At 44.8% G+C, this 22500-nt stretch overlaps 1 protein-coding gene across 1 annotated transcript in view; it reads right to left on the bottom strand.

Moving 5' to 3' along the window:
• Positions 1-22500, bottom strand: part of gstcd (glutathione S-transferase, C-terminal domain containing) — a 47743-nt gene that overhangs the window by 14923 nt on the left and 10320 nt on the right. Inside the window, exons 4-5 of the mRNA XM_030788261.1 lie at positions 22104-22197; positions 473-588 (exon numbers count right to left, since the gene is read on the bottom strand). Of these exons, the coding sequence (XP_030644121.1) occupies positions 473-588; positions 22104-22197 (210 nt within the window). The remainder of the gene's footprint in view (positions 1-472; positions 589-22103; positions 22198-22500) is intronic.

The raw sequence follows: 22500 nt of genomic DNA, 5'->3' as shown, positions 1-22500 counted from the left end.
ACACACACACACATGCACATGCACACACACACACACACATGCACACACACAGTGTGTTATGATCACCCACACACACGCGCGCACACACACACACACACACACACACACACATACCCCAAACAGAGGAATTACAAGACCGGTGAGAGAAAAAGATACTATGTGCTTGCTCAAAAAACAAAACAAAACAAAAAAACCCCCACACACACTCAGTCTTGAAGCATGCTCTCTGAGGTACTGCAAAGTTAGAGAACACACACAAACACACAGACACACAGGCACACAGACACACAGACACACAGACACACACACACACACACACACACATGCACATTCAACGCAACATGCACAAGTTAACTGTGTATCCAAACATACACCTTACTTTTCCCAAACCTGCTCAGACTCACACAGGTCAAAAGAAAAACTTTAAGAACACCCTCTACATGACCACCCACACACACACACATTTACATACCCCTCCGCTGCAGAAATCCACAATCGTGTGGCCAGGTTGAGCCAGTTCCGTTACCATGGCAACCAGGTTGTTTAGCTGCTGCTGTTTGCGCGTGGCGCGGGTATCAGACATCTTCCCTAAAGAAATGATATAATAAAATAAACAAATAAACATGGCTATTAAACATTCGACACCATCAAGAGACATGCTCATTAACACAATATCAAACCACAGACAGACAAATGAGGAGACAGAGACCGACTATGAATATAACATCTATTTTATGTTTATTTCTTGGCAAGGCGAAAAAAATTACTGGAACTGAGCGTGACCAAAAAAATCCAACTTATTTGAAAGAGAGTTTACAGCATCCGAATGAAATGAAAATGAATGAAAATGGAAAGTTGTTTTTTTTTCCTCTCTCTCGGAAAATTTTCGACAAAGCTTTCCAACACGCAGAGGATTGAGCAAAACTGACTAAAATGACCGATGGCTCACACACACACACACACACACACACACACACTCTCTCTCATCCCTCATGTTTATAGGTCAATTCACGCTGTATTGTCTCACAGCTTTGAAGTAAATGTATACACACACACACACACACACACACACACACAAATGCAAACACACACACGCGCACACACACACGCACACACACACGCACACACACGCGCACATACACGCGCGCACACATGCACACACTCGCAAAAACACGCGTCCTACGATCCAAATCACAGATGTTGGTTTGACTGTTCTGTTCCCATGCAAAAATCCCACACAGGCGCTGTCCAACTGTGTACCACAGCAATCAGCTGCAGCAAATACCGTCTAAAGAACCATCACTGAAGCTTTCAAAACAACAGTCGCAGCCAAAAAGAGGCCCCTGTCCTGTGAAGCAAAGACTGCTGTACGCTATGGGAAGGAAAGATGTCCAGATACCAGCAGACTACTGTGTCCAATATAATGTGAACATGCATTCAAAATGGATAATGGTGGAGAGAAAAAAAAAACACAAAACCCCAAAACATTCAAAACCGCTGGCGTGAGGTTGAGAAGTGGAGTGAGCGTTTAATTTTGTAGATATTACAGTGCTGTGGTGAGGTCTGTTCTTTTCCTAAAGTAAGTCTGAAAGGAACACGAAGCGGCAGCCGGGGGGGGGGGGGGGAATACAGCTCGTTAAGTGAAAACACATTGGGAAGCATCAGCGAGTCTCCGATCTCATTTCTCTGCCCCCCCCCCCCCCCCCTTACTTTCTCGGCTCAGTTTAGCTGTTCAATTTACCCTGTGTGTCACCCATCACCCCCCCCCCCCCCCAACACCTCCACATCACCGCAGATATCAGAGATGCAGCCGAAATACAGAAATAAATAAATACATAAATAAACGTAGAAATGAAGCTGCGTTCTCTCCAATAAATTCACACGTGATTGGGATGCAGAGAAGTCAAGAGGGAATTCTTATCGTAGCAGCCAATGAAATTATTTCTCTCTCACTCTCTCTCGCCCTGTCTCTAGCGATCAACGGTATATCACGATATTTATTACTAATTGACTGGGAAACACATGTACTCTGTGTGTGTGTGTGTGTGTGTGTTTGAGAAAGAGAAGCACAGAGAACAGACTGTATCAATCTGAAATTGCCCCCCCCACCCTTTTTTTCTTTATCTGAGTTATGCACACTCACGTTTCTCCATTTCTCCAAACTATTCCTCCTATTCCTACAGCGCTTCTCTGACAATCAACCAGCGACTCTAGGCTTAAACTCTCTCTCTCTCTCTCTGTCTCATACATACACACAAACATACATGCACACAAACGCACATACACGCGCGCACACGCACGCACGCACGTGCACACAGTGTGACAATGTTTATTAACTCGAATATGAAAAAAAGAGCTATGACAACCTCAATGTGTGCGTGTGAGTGTGTGTGTGTGTGTGTGTGTGCACGCGTGTGTGCGTGTGTGTGTGTGCATTCGTGTGTAAAGGCATACTGAAATCAAACAGAAAAATTGGGGAGAGGGGATTGAAATGGCATCTATAACGTCAACATATTGAGCTGTGACTCAGATTCAGAGAGAGAGACAGAGAGAGAGAAAGAAGAAAGAAAGAAAGAAAGAAAGAAAAGAAAGGAAGGGAAAAACACCTGAAAATTACAAAAAAAAAAAAAAGAAAAAATGACAGGCCCATCTTTTCACCAGGACACAAATTACAGCTCACTGCCGTCATGATACCAGTTCCCGATCATCTCACTGATGCCTTTCCAGTAAAGCGTTCGGCTCCATCCTCTGACTCACACGCATGTTAGGACCCGTGTGTATGTGTGTGTGTATGTGTGTGTGTGTGTGTGAGAGACAGAAGAACACACACGTAACATCATTCCCTGTTTTATTCACTTCACTGAGTGAAAAAATTATTCGAGGTACAAGGCACTGAAGCATGACTGGTGTGTGACAGAGATCCTGAGGTAGCCAGCCATTGTCTGTGTGTGTGTGTGTGTGTGTGTGTGTATGCTGGTCCACATACGCACTCTAATTTAAAGGCTTGACTGATAACTGGTGTGTATACTGACCTACCACTGCATCGACGTGCACACACACACACACGCACGCACGCACATACACACACGAGCGCACGCACACACACACGCACACACACACGCACACACACACGCACGCACGCACGCACGCACGCACGCATGCACGCGCACACACACATGCGCACGCACACACGCGCGCGCGCACGCACACATGCGCGCACACACACACACACACACATGCGCACGCACACATGCACGCACACACACAGAAGCACTCTCTCTCTTTCTCTCTCTCTCACAAACACCCAGTCACACACGTGCCCACCCACACACAGACACATACAAACACAAACACAGTACAAATCAAGATAGAGTGACTCCACTCCATTCAGTCCAATCACTGTTTAGTCCCAAAACCGCAGGAGTCATCTGCATTAATCTACTGTAACCATCCTCTAATGACTGTTACCAAGAACCCACGGCGTATAAGAACTGTGGAAATGCATCAAGTGTGTGTGTGTGTGAGTTTGTATCTACCTACACAAGTTGTATAACTGTGTATGTTTATATATATATATGAAGTCAAAAACCTGCACACATGAACACACCAAGGCAGTCACAGAACATACACACGGGTAAGTTAAGAGTTACCTGGCAACACTTCTAAATTTAAACATATAGTCTTCATGTTGTATTACTTACGTTAAACTGTTTTTTTTTTGGGGGGGGGGGGGGGGTCCTGTATTGTTTTGATCCTGCAACTACGAAACTAAATAAAACCTCACATTATATGAACTAAATACAGACAGTGAGTGAGAGTGACAGAGAGAGACAGAGATAGATAGATAGATAGAAAGAGAGAGAGAGAGAGAGAGACAGAGATAGATGGAGAGTGAGAGACAGATAGATAGAGAGACATAGATAGAGAGAGAGAGAGAGAGACAGATAGAGAGAGAGAGAGAGAGACAGATAGAGAGAGAGAGAGAGAGACAGATAGAGAGAGAGAGAGAGAGAGAGAGAGAGAGAGACAGAGATAGATGGAGAGTGAGAGACAGATAGATAGAGAGACATAGATAGAGAGAGAGAGAGAGAGACAGATAGATAGAGAGAGAGAGAGACAGATAGAGAGAGAGAGAGAGAGAGAGAGACAGAGATAGATGGAGAGTGAGAGACAGATAGATGGAGAGACATAGATAGAGAGAGAGAGAGACAGATAGAGAGAGAGAGAGAGAGAGAGACAGATAGAGATAGAGAGAGAGAGAGAGAGAGAGAGAGAGAGAGAGAGACAGAGATAGATGGAGAGTGAGAGACAGATAGATAGAGAGAGAGAGAGAGACAGATAGATAGAGAGAGAGAGACAGATGGAGAGAGAGAGAGAGAGACAGATAGAGAGAGAGAGAGAGAGAGAGACAGATAGAGAGAGAGAGAGAGAGAGAGAGAGAGAGAGAGAGAGACAGAGATAGATGGAGAGTGAGAGACAGATAGATAGAGAGACATAGATAGAGAGAGAGAGAGAATGCCTTTAAATTGGAATTGAAGACTGAGGGGGCACTTGAGGTATCAGTAGATACAAAGACAGATATGTCCTCTTAAAATAGCTTGTTCTTTTAAACAGATCTGAGAGCAGTGTTGCCCTGAAGCGCTCTGTGTCCCTGTGTCTGTCAGGCCACCACTTCTCTCACAAAAAGGCAAAACGCAGACACGGCTTTTGTGAGACCGCGCGGTCTTCTGTGTAGGGACAAACAGGGAGTTTTAAAGTTTGCGCCCTACACGCCCAAAATCTCAAACAACACAAAGGCTATTTTGGTCTTGTCAGGACTACAGGTAGTAGGAGGCTTACTGTCAACGTGGGCTGCATATGGGCGTGTGTGTGCGTCTCTCTCTCCACCTGAGAGGCGTCGGTAAGTCATGAGGAAAATAAAAAGGTGTATAATTAGCTTTATGAGACAGCTGTAACCTGTCGTGCTTAGCTATATCCGGCTCGTCAAAGTTTTACGCACCAGCGTTTCTGAAATTTGCTCCGAAACTCAGCGCTTGACTGGATTAGTGCATTCCAAACTCCCGAGCAGAAGCACTCCTTTTCATTCACCTTAAATCCGTTTTTTTTTTTCTTTAAAGTGTTCCTTCATCCCAAAACATAAAGACGTCTGTTGATGAATGACCAGTAAAATCCTTCTAGCGCTTTCCAATCAGACGTAACATTTGTCTCTCTTAGTCTTCCCTTCCCTGTTTTGTTTATTCTTTTTTTTTTTTTTTTAACAGGAGGAACTTAGAGGAGAAAATGTGTTGGTTTCTTTCTCCTCTGACATTCTCAGCAGAGTATACGCCAAACCACAGATTCATAAAATCGTCCAAAAAAAAAAAAAAACCTCGTTTTCATTTCACATCTCCGAAGGCAGAACAAGACGTTCCATTTTCTCTCTCCCTCTTTGGCTCCCACACATTCATTTTCAAACTGTTATTAAAAGCTGAGCCAGTCTTGGATTTTGAAGTGACAAAAATACCACAATGTGTGCTTCGTCCTGGAGATGGAGAAACCTCACAGAGAGCAGATGAACTGTTTTAAAAGAACTTCGAGAGCTCTTAGCTCGGAAGTCCAACCTTACTGGAAAAAAAAAAGGAAAAAAAAGAAAAAAAAAAAAAAAAAACAGCCTCCAGGGTAATAAAAAATAAACATTTAATCTCCTTTAATGAACTCTGAATATATTCAACCCTAGTTAGAAGGTCTGTCTTACATAATTTACCACAGGTCACCTGAGGAAAAGGCACCTCTTGAAGATCACATCAAACTGCTGTTTTCTGTTCACATCAAACTGCTGTCCCCCCCCCCCCCCCCCCCCCCCCCTTCACTCCATCCATCTGGTAGAATCAAAGACCAGTGGCTGGTATGACAGTTTCGAGATGGTAAAGAGACTGTGCAAGCACCGAAAGAGAACCGGCCTTGGAGAGCCATCAATCAATAGTAACTCAAGAGGGACTCCTGGCCATTCGAGTGTTGAAGGAGAACTCATTGGCTGCCCATCAATCAACGCTAGATCAAATCTACGAACCTCAACTGGGCCTTTTCAGCATGGACCTTTCTGGGTTTACAAGGCCATCATAGTTGAATCTGCTCAAGTAAATATATGTGAGTTTCTGCTCTTGTGTTTCAAATACCCAAAATGACTTCACACAAAACTGCATATGAAGTGGTACTATTCGCACAAAGCAGAGGATTGGCAAGCGCTTAAGAAAAGTCACATGGTCCAAGAAGTATCTTTTTAAGGATTCAATAACTATTATAGACCTGAGATTTTTTTTTTTTTTTTTTTAGCTACATTTGAGTTGATTACCAGCCACGCATGAGCGAGAAGGTTTATCCCCCCCCCCAGTCCACATAGCAGACGTCGGTATGTAACCTAAAACGTTTGAGCTGAGTAATTGAGGACATAAAACACAGATTCAACATTCTTACGCTTGAGGTCAGATTGGCTGAACCATCTCTTTCGGTTATAACTGCCTCTACATTCATTTTCTCTCGTAATGAGACTGGTTTAAACCGTGAGATACTGCAAACCGTGCACATTCAGAACAAGTGGAGTTCAGGCAATTTCAGAACATTCGTTCTGAAAGTTTGAATGTGGTAAAAGAGGAGCCAACTCTGCATCTCTGGTGTTAAATGCCAGAGGCCAGTTTCCCTTTTCTGACTGTGCCATCTCAGGTTCCAGCCCAGACTCTAACCAATTCTCTAGATCTGAGAGCAGAAATCAAACGGACGGCCAGCGAGCGGTCAGGCCAGCGGTTCTTCCAACCCAAACGGCCCCACTGCCTGGGTGATTAAACGGGCGTGAAGAAAACGGAACAGATCCCGGGATACGGCGGAGGATGCGGCACAAGCAGAGGTTTCGTTTACGAGGTTTCCGTCCTATCAGACCACAGAGGCCCTGCTCTAGGTGTCTCAGCGCACAACCGTGCAACAATGACAATTAAAAGAAAACAAAACAAACAAACACATAAATAAAGCAAAAGTAATAAAGTAAAATAAATAAAGATGGAAAGTAAACAAAAACAAAAACACAAAATAAACAATAAAATGGCCACACTGTAAACAAGTTTGCACAGAACGCCAGGCCTACTAAAGCGGGAGTTTAGGAGGTTGCTTTTTTTGTTTTCTTTTTTTTTTTTTTTTACCCCCCCCCCCCCTCCCCAAGGAAAACCATTCACACAAAAGGAAGGAGAAAGATAAGGACTCGGTTCCCCATAAGCGTTTCAAACGTGACTGTCCCTCAAGGTCATCAACAGTGCCGTCTGGACCAATCAAGGCATGGCAACTCCGCAGGCACCCACTGACGCTATTGGACCACTGGCTTTGTTTGTTTTTTGCTTGTTTGTTTGCGGTCATTGTTGTTGAATAAATAACAGAGGAATTAATTCATAAATAAGAGTCGAGTCACTCTTTCAAGCCTGTCAGATAATTGCCACGAGCATTCTCTGCACATACATGGTGTGGTCTCAGCGGAGTGAACGTTTTTTTTTCCTCTGAAAACAGTATTTGGTTTAACCTTCGGCGGAGTTTGAGCCACAGCCAAAAACTGTGTGTGTGTGTGTGTGAATGAGTGTGAGTGTGTGTTATGGATGCTGCAGAGGCAAACTAGGCGCGTCTGCCTCTGACGATAACCGTTCCGCTGGCAAAAACCATGAAATCTTGGGGCAAGGGTTCCAAAAAATGGAGAGAATGCCACAGGTCACCTTTCCCTCCTCGACGGCAGCCGTAAGCCCCCCGAAGGCACAGTGTGAGAGGAAAGAAAGAAAGAAAGAAAGAAAGAGAGAGAGAAAGAAGGAAAAACAGGAAGGAAAAACAAAGCCCAGAGAGGGACCAGTATAATGAATAATGAGCCAAAGCCTCTGTGCAGTTTTTGCTTGCGGTGGGAGGAAGCCCAAGCACTCTTCCTTTTCTTCTTCTTCTTCTTCAGTCCACTCATCTTCATCTGTGGCTGTGAAGAGCTCTTATCTCCTCATCAGACATGCCTGGCACCTCCACAGACAATATCACACTCATCAGAATGTAAACACAGCGCTAACACACACACACACACACACACACACACCACACACACACACACACAGGGGGGCCTTTGTTTTTAGCACTCAGTGTTCCAGAATACGTTATTTCTCTCTCTCTCTCTCTCTCTCTCTCTTCCTCTCTCTCTCTCTCTCCCTCTCTCTCTCTCTCCCACTCAGACAGCTCCTCAGCGTTGGAGATGGCGCCAGACGGAATCTGTCTCTCCTTCGTTAGAGAGGACGACTGTGTTCTCTCAGATCTGGGTGTTGTTTCTAACGGTTTCTAAAGTCTGCGACTGGGAGGGCTGTCGTGGGATTAACAATTATCACCTTTTCTGATGCGATAATGACAAGAAAATGTCAGACCAAAATATACATTTGTTGGGTGGTTGGTGGGTGGGTGGGTGTGGGGGCTTCTACACAAAGCTACAGGAAACAGCTACCAAACAGAAAAACAGAATTCACTTTCCAACCATTTATAAAGTAAAACGACTGACTTGAGAGGGTGTTTTGGTGTAATTGCCCTCCCCTAACTATGGTTGTTATGCGTTTTCACAGAGAAATTGCACACAGTATGTTGAGGGTTTGACGTCTGCTGTATGTAAGTATTTGAGTATTTGAGTCAGCCAGTGTGAAATAGGTGTGTGAGTCAACTGGACTTTTCTGACCTTAAAGCACTCCTATTTCTTGTTTTTAGCTACGCATATGGGCTCAAAGCTAGGCTTGCTTTCCATCCTTGTTAGGCATCACCCCAATGCCAGACAGACAGACTGCTCAACAAGAGACGCATGTAATCTTGGATCCACGGTTAAGATAAAAAAAAAATCCGGGAGAAAACAGGACAGAGGGGAAAGGAAATGCATCGGTTAAAAACAGATTTATGTTCACAGGCTCCCAGAGCCAAATGATAATCTCTGAGAGGGTTCTAATAGCCTGAGAAAGCAGACATAAATGTAACCCCTCCAAATTCTCACACGAACACACAAAAACACTATCTCTGACACACACCCATACACGCACACACAGACATAGTCGCACACCAACACATACACACACACAGCCACCCATATACACCCACACACACCACCACAGACTGTCACACATAAACACAGTCACATACAAACAAACAAACAAATCAACAAATACACATGCGCGCACACACACACAAAATCTCTCTCTTTCTCTATCTCTGAAGTTAACTGTTTTGTGGAAATGACCAAAATAAAATCTCTCAACACTACAATATTTTACAATACTCTTTGATTTTTAAGAGACATTTGGATGTTAATGCTCCAGTTTAAAACTGTCTTTCTAATGTCATGTGACCACACAGCATATCTACCAAATCTCTCTTTCTCGTTCCCCCCCCCCCCCCCTTTTTACAATTCTTTTCTTTTCTTTTCTTCGTCCTTCTTCTTCTTTTTTTGGAGATCACAGTAAGGTCAACTGGACCCCTCAAAAACACATCAGAGAAACTGTGAGATCGGGGAACAGGTTATATATAGAACTCACACAACACAACACACCACAATGGTTTTTTCTGGGGGGGTTTTTTTCCCCTCAAAGTGCTTTCAAATCAGGTGGACGAGCGACAGTAAAAAGCAATTTAAAACCTTGCGGCGTCGTGTCGAGTGATAAAAGGGGATGCGTCTCGCGTCGGACAGGGAGGATACGCATTAACACCGCGTCTTGGCTGATATTGGGGTCAAAAGGTCAGGTGCCGGCAAGTTTTCCTGAGGACACACGTATTGGATTTCCAGCCTCCGTCAGGGACGTGACTCTGAATGGGGGTCGGGGGGGCCCCTGCGGCGGACAGATAAGACCTCACAACGTTTTCAGAAGACAACTCGAAACGTCTCTCAAAAAAAAAACGCGACGAGAAACAAGAGGGGGCGACCCGCTTTCCTCTCCTCTCATATTAATGGGACGATCTCCATGTGCCAGGGCTGGATTATTGCTTTGGCGAAGGAAAACAGGAATTTTCAGAAAAAAAAAAAAAAAAAACAGGAGACAGAAAAGGAGGAAAGAGCGAAAAGAAAAACCCTCTGTAGCGGTTTGAAAGCTGAAACAAGTAGCTGGCGAGATAAAGCATTTCAGACCGGTGAGGCAAAGTGCGCTCACGCCCATATGGTCCGCATCAAGCCTTCAGAGCGGACGGACCAAACCGACTTGGCGGATCCCAGTCCCCGATGACGACGGTAAATGAGAAGCTCCCCGGGCCCTACATGCCAGCAGCACTGGGGTCTTAAAGTGTTGGATTTTTTTCCCCAGAGTGGTTCTGTATTCCCAAACCACTATTCTGACAGAAACCAAACCACAGACTAACTTCCTGAAATGACCAAACGATCCAAAACTCTCGACCGTCAAATGTTCCACAGATTTGCGAGCTGTGAGAAAATTCTGACTTTTTTTTTTTTTTTTTCTTCTTCACACAATTACTTTGACGTGTGTGTGTGTGTGTGTGTGAGAGAGAGAGAGAGAGAGAGAGAGAGAACATGATCCAGAGGAAGAGCAATTGAATGATGTTTAAAATTCCTTTTTTTGTGCCTCCAAATGAAACATCTTAATTGTTGCACTGCCGAGGATTAGAATAATCTGGCCACCGTCAGAGTCAAAACTGAGAAACAACGGCTTTGACGACGGCTCGTCAGCTTAAATGTTTACTCGTGGTGTTTGCTCAGTTTGCTTTTTCTCCTTCCCCCATTGTCAGCATTCTGGTTGAAAGAAAACATGCCACGGGGCTAAAAAAGAAAAAAAGAAAAAAAAAAGAGGGAGAAAGAGAGAGAACTGAGAAAAGGAGGAGAGTTAAATTTTTTACCACATATCAGTCAGCGGCTCTGGGTCAGCCATCGAAACAGAACCACCGTCAATCGAATCTTGCCATCAAATCCCACAGAGCTTCTAGAAAAAAACTTGGGTGGAAATTTCCTTTTTTTTTTTTTTTTTAAACCGACACTGATGAAATATTTAAAACAGGGAGGTAAGACATACTGGGACCATTGTAACATTAAGAGATATTTCCCTCCCCAGATGGGGAAAAAAAAAAAAAAAAAATTAACACGAAAGAGCAGTTTATCACGCGTGGCCCACAGAGAGGAGAGATGAAAAATGCCTTCAATTACTTCCCATTCTCAGGCCAAGAAAAATCATTTAAAAAAAAAAAAAAAAAAAAAAAAGAGCGTTTAATCTGATATAGAGGTTTCACCTCCGAATTTTCTAGAGCAGAACTCTAGAGAGCGAGCAAAAGGGCAAAGACAGCAAACCTGGGGGGGGGGGGGGGTAAAAATATGCACAGAGATAAAAAAAATTTGGGGGACGGTCTGAATACGAGGAGAACGGAGCGCTAAAATCATGCCTGAACCTGTCTCAGGGCTTTGGCCTGAACCTCCAACACACAGCAACATGTCCAATTACTTACACAAAGAGCCTCACGAGGACTGCACCCAACACCACCCCCCCTTCTCCCACACCTGTCCTAAATAAACAGAGTTATATCTACATGCATACACACATATACACACACACGTATACACATTAGTACTCTGAACTTATCTCCAACACAACTAGCACAGTGGCTCTCTTTGGGGTTAGGGTTAGGGCGCTATGCCCTGCTTCTTATTTTTGCTGGGTTTTTCTCTTTTTTTGTTGTTGTTGTTGGTAGTCTTGTCTCGGGGTGTGAATGTCAGGCTGAGGTTTGGGGGGGGTGGGGGGGGGCTGCTTTCCGGCGCTCATGAGGACTGTGTGTCACCGAGCTGGGATTGTAGATAGAGCGTGTCAGTGTGGATGGGCCAAAATCCCATTACTTACTCTCCCTCTCTCTTTCTCTCTCCCTCTCTCTTTCTCTCTCCCTCTCCCTCTCTCTCTCCCTCTCTCTCTCTCTCCCTCTCTCTCTCTAACTCTCTCTCTAGCAGCAGGGGCTTGACAGCGAGAGGGACAGACTTGGCAGGGACGGAGAGAGCAGACTCCTCTCTGTAACCACTGCCAAGGGAGATAAAGGGATTCTCCAGATATTACCGAGGTCGACGGAAAAAAGAAAAAAAAACAAAAAGAAAGAGAACGGAACTGGCTGTAGGAATGAACACTGCAGGCATGGAACAGAGACCCCATCTCACACACTCTCTCTCACACACACACACACACGCTCACACACATACAGACATACACACACACACACGCTCACACACACACACACTCACACACATACGCTCACACACACTCTCACTCACACACACACATACATACACATACCCTCTCGCACACTCACACACACATCTCACACTCACTCACTCTCTCTCTCCCAAATCATACGTTGTTTGCCTTGCCAATATAGACAACTCTGAAATCTTACCACCCACGTCATCTGTAGACACTGACCACATCCCCTGCTATGTGCCAAATCAGAATAAAAAGCTTTCATTTCTTTTGTAAGGGAATTGGAGCATGATATTTGTATGAGAAAACAAAAAAGTTTTAACCACTGCACCAGAAGGACCAGAAACTTTCACCAGTTCCTCGGAACCCGAGTATTCTACTGCGTCCCTTCAAGCGTTCTGTCCCTACTATGACATCACAGCCCTCGTCTTCATTTTCACTCTCCTTAGGGCCGCTGGCTGCTTTAGGCAGCCATGTTGGCAACACATGGCCTCTGGCTAATTAGGTATGAATGAAAATGAAACGGGGGGGGTGAAGGGGGGGGGGCACTCCTCTAATCCGGATTCTTAGCCTGAAGAAGAGAGAGAAAGCACTGCCAGGCACTGCTCCACTGCTGTGTTAGAGAGAAAGAAAGAGAAAGAAAGAGTGGGAGGGAGAGACAGACAGGCAGACAGACAGACAGAGAGAGAGAGAGAGAGAGGGGGGGATAGAGAAAGGAAGGGAGAGAGAGAGAGAGAGAGAATGAGAGAAAGAAATAGAGAGAGAGAGAGGGAGAGAGAAAGAAAGAAAGAAAGAAAGAAAGAGAGAGAGAGAGAGAGAGAGAGAGAGAATGAGAGAAAGAAATAAGAAATAGAGAGAGAGAGAAAGAGAGAAGGAGAGAAAGAAAGAAAGAGAGAGAGAGAGAGAGAGAGAGAGAGAGAGCTGGAGGGCATTAAAGCCGAAAAAGGCCCGCTGGCCCGAACGGAGCCTCAGATGGTATTTAAGGTGTTCTAGAATGAAGTGGTAAGAGAGTCCAATCCTCTTTCCGCCTGAGGTTGGACAGACAAATCCAGAATATTCTGCTGACACCTGTTTGTTTTTAGATGTGTCAAGCAAGAGTCAGACTGACTGGCTGGTTGGCTCATTACACACACACACACACACACAAGCACACGCGCACACACACGCAGACACACGCACACACACACACAAGCACACACGCACGCACACAGGGCGGCGGGGGGGGGGATAACAAAGGTGAACATGTAGCTCTGTAAATGAACAATGTTCTTGTGCTTATACATACACAGAAAAACAGAGACACACAGACCCACAGACAAAGAAACTCTCTCACACACACACACACACACACACACACCTATGTCAAGGATAAAACACTGACAATCTCATCTGTGCAACTGAATGAGCAGAGATGAATATGAGGGTGCTTGCGGGTAAGGCGGAGTCAAAACACACACACGCTCCTGCCCCAGAGAATGTAAACACCACGTGTGAAACACAACACGGGCTATACCTCAAGTCCACGCGTCAATGGGGGCACTGTCTTTTTTTTTTTTTTTTTGTCTTTTTTTTTTTTTCAGGAATGTAGACAATAGCCATTCTGTGGGTTTCATCTCCCATTCTAATAACAGCAATAGATTCAGGCCCCCGAATGCAGAGGCACAGCTGATGGAGAGATATGAGTGACTGGGCGTGAATGGACACTGAAGTGAGAGAGACACAGAAAGAGAGAGAGAGAGAAAACATGAAGCACCGAGAGAATGAGAGAAGGGATGAGAGAGAAAGAGAGAGAAAGAGAGAGAGAGAGAGAGAGAGAGAACGTATTCAATTGAGAAACAAACATAGCAAAGAGAGAGAGAGAGAGAGAGAGACAGAGAGAGAAAGAGAGAGAGAGAAGGGGAAAAAAAAGAAAGAAATATTTTTCATCAAACGTGTCAGAAACGATCTGAGACCCCTGAGGAAAAGGCGGAGGAGATTAGAGGGGAGTGGAAGATGTTGACTGAGTGAGAAACTACATACACTCTCTCCAAACACCTTCCCTAATGTCTCTCACCAGTTGATACTCGTTCATCTTACAAAAAACACTTCTCCTCTCCTCTTCTCCTCTCTCTCTCTCTCTCTCTCTCTCTCTCACCCAAAGTCCTCCCATGTCTTTTCAGGAAGGAGAGGGGAAGAGAGAAAACAGTAGAAGAAGCCTATTTGTTCTTGTCTTGATTAGAGATTCATCTCAAGTCGAAGCTGATGGGTTTGCGTTTTCATTTGGGGGGCTGGGGGTGTGTGTGTGTGTGGGGGGGGGGCACAGTCCTAATATTACCGTGATTGAGTCGTGTGGTCAGTCAAGGCCGACCGTGACAGGAGGTCGTCCTGTAAGAAACAATCACTGCATTTCAGCCACGGTGACACGTGTCACCCATCATTCAATACAACTTAAAAAGGCATTAATATTCCATCATTCAATACAACTTAACAAAGGCATTAATATTCAATCCTTCCTCTCTGCATTCGCATCACGTGACCCGGCGAGCTCCTCTCATAACTCGCTTAGCAGAACTCGGTGCTTGAAATAGCCAAGCTATATAAAGACGACCTAAAGATATTTGGGCATTTAGGTGGCCTTTTGAACCAGCTCAGGGGGGAAGGGGCATAGCTGTACAGCAGGAGACGCACTTCAGACCTCTAGAGCCAGAAAGAGGACTGCTATTTGCTCTTCTCTTCTCCTCTAACTGACCAAAGGTTATTCAAAAGCCCTGAGAGGACACGAAGTGATTTGGTGGGTTTGGGTTTTTTTTAAGTTGATGTTTTTTCCTTTGTACTTGTACCTCATGGGGAAAATTATGTATTCTTCCCCTGAACGGCGACTGGAACATGCTGAGGGCAAGAACAGTTTGAATAAACATCTTACAGCTACTGGGAACTCAAAAAGTCCCACCACTTCCATCTGGCAATCAAGAGAACGCAATGACTCACCCAGGACCACACCGGACTACAAATCCCAAGAGCCTTCTCAACTCCAATCCATAAACCTGATAGGTTCACGACCCAGTGTGCGCTCGAGGATAATGTATGTCAGCGGCAGAATAATACATAAAACCGATTCTGACAGAGAGGTTCCCTTCGGGGTTGGCGGCGTTGTAAGTCAATGATATTCAGCACTCAAGGAAAGAAAAAAAAAAAAAGAAAAAGAAAAAACCAACGAAGAGAGAGCAGTAAGTAAAATAACGGTTCCTTAGCTGTAAATGCAAATGAGAGACTGTGGCAGTATATGGAAAAACGATACAAACGGAGACACGGTTTTCTAAACAGGTCCAGAGGCTAAAACACAAACATTACTTATCTTATTGTCTTTGTATTGAGACGACAGGCCTGCCATCGTTCTTTTTCAGTGTAAATTCACAACTACAGTAGGTTCAGGCTGGTAAATGAGCTGGATTGAGATGGCTAATTGTTGTTTTGGTGTTGTGTGTGTGTGTGTGTGTGTGTGTGTTTTTTAGGGCCATGTAAAACTATAATCAGGCATTCATCACAGTGCTCAAAGACAAGGGCAGGGAGTGAGTTACACAATGCGTGGAAATGAGACGAAGGCTTCGGCACCAGATTCAAAGCTATAAAAATCATCTTAACAGCCGGCTCCTCTCAAAACTTGCACGAATTACAGCCAAAAAAAAAAAAAAAAACCCCTCTCAAGGCCCAACAAAGTAATCAAATCAAGTTCTTACAACACAAGGACGCAAGCTTTCATTCGGTTCCAAAAACATCATAGCCTTTTCAAAATAAGACAAAACAATCAGATGTGTTCCTGTAACTTTTGTAAATGAAATCCACCGTTCGGGGCTGAGGGGAACTGAAATCGACAGAAATCGACAGGACTGCACCTCTAACTCTACCCCTCCTGCTTTTGGCCAGTCCCTGACTCTGAATGCACCATCACGATTTTGCTTCGAGAGGGTTTTTAAAAGTAGCAACAAGTAAGCAACCGTTCATGTCCTTGCAAAGATTGCCCCCCCCCCCCCCCCTCACCCCCACCCCCACCCCCCTCCACTAACCACTGGCCCCGGAGATGAATTCTTTTGGGTTTGACTCTTAAATCCTTGAGAAATACAAGGAGACAGTCCATTCATCTGAGCTAATGCCTCGGAGACTACAGCCGTTCTTTAAGCCGTTGCTTGAACAAGCGCAGGTGTCCTCTAAACCTATGTGGGCTCTTAGTCAGAGGATTGATGCTTGTGTTCAACAAGAGTTAAGGGTGGAAGTTAGTGTCTGACACCTTGACTCTTCGCTAAGGACCTTTCGGGGGAGAAACCAAGGATGCGAACGGGCACGGGAGGAAGGGGGCGTGAAAACAGAGTCAAAAAAGGAAAAGAGGAAAAGAAAAGCGACACATAAAAAGACAACCCCACGGAGGGATAATCGACAGCCGCCTCTGGAACCTGAAAGCGAGATCCCTGAGATTTGGAGGCTAAAGTATTCTCCTTCACCCTTACAATTATTCCCTACCCATCTCCACCGAAAAAAAAAAAAAGAAAAGAAAAAAGAAAAAGTTGAATGGCTGCAGAGCCGCGCTTTTCGTGTGAGAGCATTGGAAGGATTGAAATTACATAACGTAAACCCCCAAAACCACACACAAAAAAGCTTTGAAGCATTCGCGCACATAATCGCCGTTAGAATACGAGGGAACATTACAAGCAGCAGTGGATAAAAAAAAAAAAAAAAAGGAAGGAAAATAAAAAAGGATGAAAAAAAAAAAAGGGCACAGAGGAATGAATATTCATGAGCCGTCATCACAATGAGGGAAAGATGTCCTGCTTAAGCATTCAGATGCACAAGTCAAAAACATTTTTGCAATTACCGAAATTTCGGTTAAGATTGTTGTGGATGTGGGAGGTGGTTGAGCCGCAGCTTAATATGCAAAGTACCAATTACCCTCTAATTGGGTGTAACAAACCTGGAAGGCAACTCTGCCGGGTACGCTTAATTGGCAGCTATTAATTTTTCCAATTTAAGAAAATAATGAGTTCAATTAATTGAATGGGGTACGGGGGGGGGGGGGGGGGGGGGGGGGGGGGGGGGGGGGCGGGGGCAGTTGTGCAGATGGAAATAACATTTGGCTGGAAGCCTTGGGGAGAACCGTGCCTGCTTGGTTTTATAAAAGAACTGTGTTAAAAATGGAGCAAGGCTCGGAGGAAAAAAAAAAAAAAACGACAATGAGAGATAAAAAAAAAAGGCACACCTCTCGAGTTCCTCGATTCAGTTACTGCCTCTCATACTTTTAGTTTAATTTTCACAACTAACTCTGCTCTGAAAATGAAAATATACATTCCAGATCTTTTAAACACTGTCCAATGCTTAACTATAACTAATAAGAGTTTGACCAGCCTTTGTTTTGAAGCCACAGGGAAATGTTCACAACACAACAAGTTCAAGTCTCAAGTTCAGTGCATTGTGACCAAACTCAAAGTCAGTGTTCAGGGGGGACCACACAATTAGAAATCTATTCCTATAAATGGGGGTGCGTGTCGGGGGGGAAAGGACCCCTGCCCCCGCCCTTTAACCTACGTTTGCCATTTCTCAAAGTGTCACTGCTACACTTGAGACACCCTGAGCTCAACTCTGACAACCTGCATTCTCCACCTACCCTGACAGTCTGACCTTTGACCCCCGAGAGGCTGTAAACTGTCCGGAGATGAAATGTTTCAGACAGGTTGCTGTCAAAGCAGGCAGATGTGCCTTACACACACACACACATACACACACACACACACACACACACAAACACACACACACACACACACACACACACACACACACACACACACACCTGCCAAAACACTCCACAAGGCCAAGACAGACAGGAGAAATGATTTCACATTCACGACATCACTGCAGACCACAATTCCCAGGAGGCCTCTAGCCCTCTAAACTGCGCTTTGCTGACAGTGACTGAGGAGCCCCCCCTCCATCACTCCAGCCCCCCAGCCACCCCACCCCCCTTCCCAAACCTCCGCCACCATCCCACTCATCCATCCAGGCAACCCAACCTCCTTCCCCCACCCAGCTCAAGCCCTGAGAGCAAACCCACTCGAGCCAGCCACATGATAAAGGAGGACCACAGCCTCTGGTAAGACCTTCCCACCTCTGACTCTTCCCACAACTCTGTTCAACACGTCTGTGAGGAGCGAAGCGTTGAAAAGTGTGGGAGGTACAACAGTTCTTCAGTCTGGCCTCCCTGTATTTATGAACAAGGCAACAGATCGTCCCAAATAAATGAAGAACATGCTCTCTCTCTCTGTGTATATATATATATATATATATATATATATACACACACATACAGACATCTTAGTAAATAACATTTAAAAGCACCGGAGACATGTTTTCTCCCCCGACTCAGAGCAGGAGAATTGACGATGGAGAATGAATTAGCTGCGTTTAATCTTCCCCATCGGACAGCGCTTCTCCATCAAGAATTCTGCCTGGTCCCGAAGCCCACGTAACGCTTTCCCATTATTGTCTAAATGGATACTGACACACCAGGGATGAAGCGTGTCCAACGCGTCTCTAAGACACGTTCTCGTGTGGGCAAACTGGGAGGAATTGGATGTGCCTCCTACCAGAGAAAACATCGAGCTCGCTTTAACGTTGGTGAAAATGTTCCACCCCGACGTGGAAGGAGCCTTAAGTGTATTCCCTCTGCCTCACAGATGTGGAAATGTTCGACCACAGAAATGATTCACTTAACAGTATGGGTTTAGAGAAACCAGGACGGATATTAGCGAGCTGGTTAACGCTACAACAACAGCAAGAGAATATACTTCTGTGTGTGGGTGTTAGCATCCGCTCAAACTGCTGCTGCTGCTCTCATCATTCATCTGTGCTGAAGTATTATTCTAGTTTGACCTTAAAAAGAGGGTTACTTCAGCTCAAATTTGACACAGAACCACTAACCACTAACAACTATTTGTACTCTGCAGTGATTTTAAATGTCGAAGCTTTGGGTAATTGGCAGTAATACGTGAATATGTGAAAAAATTGTGTGTGTGTATATATATATATATATATATATATGAAACACAATGAAATCAAATTAGTTGGATAAGGTAGGCACAAGTTTGATTTGCACTTTTGCTATTTTTCTCTATGGTTCCAGCAACTGTTAAATGCCACAATGGTCTTTGGAAAAGGTGCTAATGAGAGAGTGTTCCAGGTATGGCATTTAAGAGGCCGGCTGCGTACAAATGCACCTTTCTGAGAATCGGCGATGCTGAACAGAAGTGAAACCAACTCTCCCTCGCAACGAACTCAGTGTTCACCACACAGACTGCCGAGCAGATGCATCAGACAAAATTAGTGGAATTCTGTGTGCACCCAAAACAAACAGACTACAACAGACTACAGCACACACACATGCGCACACACACACACACGCACACACACACCAAACTGGGCCTCTCTTGCTGCCATTGTTCCTAACCCATAACCCACCATATGGAAGTACCCCCAAAGAAGCCATTACATTTTTGAGGAGTATCAAAACTTAAATATCCATATCCAATATACATATGTTTGACCTCCAGTTTAATCTTGGCCTACAGATAGGAAGACAGATAGAAATACAGACAGATGCTTAAATGGACAGACAGACAGACGGATAGATAGATAGATAGATAGACAGACAGACAGACAGACAGACAGACAGATAGATAGATAGATAGATAGATAGAATTTAGGAAAGCAGCTTGACTCCAAACAGTGTAGTGCTGAAAAATATTATATTAATTTTCACTCTGTTGTTCAACTTAAAAATTTATAAGAGTTGTGCGAGACATCACACTCGGGATGCTGACACCGTTACTCTTCGAGCGGAACAATTAAGCTCCCAGTACAGTAGCCAATGCAGCATTACGCTCACTTCACAATATCAATAAACAGAAAGTGTGCGAATGGGAAATTAATAATACATGCTTTTAAAAGGACATAAAATATTGTTTTGTACGCTGTGGGTGTGAGGCTCATTTAGGCTATTTTAGAGTAGGGGTAGGAGAGTCATCACGAACCTATTAACACATCAAGAGTTCCCTTGTATAATAATCTATGTCGCAAACAAACAAACAAACAAAAAAACTTCATCCTGCAGAATTTTAATTTCTTACAACAGGGAGAGCCTTGTAAAATGCAACAAGAGTTTTCACGATTCATATTTTAGAATTTCAGGTTTTTTTTGTTTTCCTTTTTTTAGCGTCAGTGGGAGGCTGAATGCGAGGTTTACGTGTTTGAATGTGCACTGCTCTCTGCTACCCTTCATGAGTGAAACCTCGTGACTTTCTCCCTCTGTCAGTTTTCTTCCGTTTGTCGGCTAGATGGGATTGCCACGTTTGACGGACGTCATGCAGAACAGCTGATGGCTCTTCTGCTCCGCGAAGCCCCCAAAAAAGTCCAGGACCTCCGGTTCTGCTGGCGGACGCGCAACCGCCCAGTGGCTCGGAGAATCAGAAAAAAATGCTGACATACGGAATAATGAGTTTCCAGGGGCCAATACGCCGAAAGCGTTCCTCCGTGGCCCCTGACAGTCATCACCCCCCCCCCCCCCCCCCCCAAAAACACAGCACCTGGGCCCGTCGTTATCCGAGCAAGTGTGTGGTGTGGAATATGACTGCTGAGGCAACGCTGCTGTATCTCTCTCTCTCTCTGTATTTTCACACTTTAACTACACTCTTGTCTCATGTTGTTCAGAAGACAAAATGCATATTCCACTTGGCTGGGAGAGAGCAGCTTGGCCCGTGTTACGGAGACGGGAGACGTGGCGTTTACGAGCGTTTTTCGCCAATAAAGATCCGCGTTTAAAGCGGACATCTGTTTTCAACTTTTTTTTTTTTTTGTACCCTAAATAGTCCTTGTCCGTTGATTAGGCTTTACACGTTCCTCTCTATCTCTTAATTACTTTTTAAATGGATAAATAGCAAAGATAGGCCTTTGCTTTAGTGCATATCCCTTGACAATTCTTTGGCTGGGACTAAAATCAGGACAAGCACGTAACCTTTGCCATCACTCAACGTCAAGAATATAGTCATTTTAAAATTCACAGGCCTGTTAACATTCATCAAACCCCCTGGAGAAGACACCGTACTGAAGATTTAAAGCCAAAGGCCGAACCGCGTCGTATAATGTCAGGTTGTATGATGTTTTTTTTGTTTTGTTTCTCCTTCGGTCTGTAATGGAAGTGACAGGGACGTGCACTGGTGATGTTTTATGTTAACATTCTTCATCTGAATGCAAGGAACTCGCATGCATGTAAATGATATCAGACTCAGAGTATGAGCTGGATAAAACAGGTACCTGAGGTAGGTGGTGTGTGTGTTTGTGTTTGTGCATGCGCGTTTGTGTGCGTGCCTTTTTGTGTTTTTATGTATGTGTGTGAGTGCTTGTGTTTTTATGTGTGTGTTTGTGTGTGCGTGCATGTGTGTGTTTGTGTTTTTATGTGTGTGTGTGTGTGTGTGTGTGTTTGTGCGTGCATGTGTGTGTTTGTGCGTGTTTGTGTTTTTATGTGTGTGTTTGTGTGTGAGTGCGTGTGTGTGTGTGTGTTTCTGCGTGTTTGTGTGCATGCCTGTTTGTGTTTTTATGTGTGTGTGTGTCTGTGTGTGTGTGTTTGTGTTTTTGTGTGTGTGTGTGTGTGTGTGAGTGCGCGCGTGTGTGCGTGCCTGTTTGAGTTTTTATGTGTGTGTGTGTGTGTGTGTGTGTGTGTGTGTTTGTGTGCGTGCCTGTTTGTGTTTTTGTGTGTGTGTGTGTGTGTGTGTGTTTGTATTTTTTATGTGTGTGTTTTTATGTGTGTGTTTGTGTGTGTGTTTTGATGTGTGTGTGTGTGTGTGTGTGTGCGCACGCGCGCGAGTGTGTGTGTGTGTGTGTCTGTCTTCACATTACCTTCAGTGGGGTTGACAGCCGTGGGCAGGTCTTCCCAGCGGAGAGACCACGAAGGGCAAGGATGAGGAGAGAAGACGGCCTCGATTCCATTCTCCTGAGAACCAACACACACACACACGCGCCCGCGTTACCATGGGTACAGCATCCCCCCCCCACACACACACTTCCGCCGGGTCCCCCTCAGACGGAGAGACAAACAGACAAATGTGGGTATTAAGGTCCTCTACTGAGACTGACCAAGCTTTGAACCGAACCCCCCCCCAGTAATGTTTCTGATGTGAGGAACACTTCAAAATAGCCTCATTCTTTTCAAACTCAACGACAAAAACCCTACAAGGCACCAGGCACTCATGCCTAAAGGGATGGGGGGGGTAAGGCGGGGGTGGGGGGTGGGGGG

Source organism: Chanos chanos, chromosome 11, assembly GCF_902362185.1.
Source record: "Chanos chanos chromosome 11, fChaCha1.1, whole genome shotgun sequence".
Lineage (NCBI taxonomy): Eukaryota > Metazoa > Chordata > Actinopteri > Gonorynchiformes > Chanidae > Chanos > Chanos chanos.
The sequence above is the reverse complement of the archived record's forward strand: the minus strand, read 5'-3'. Positions and strand labels throughout refer to the sequence as shown.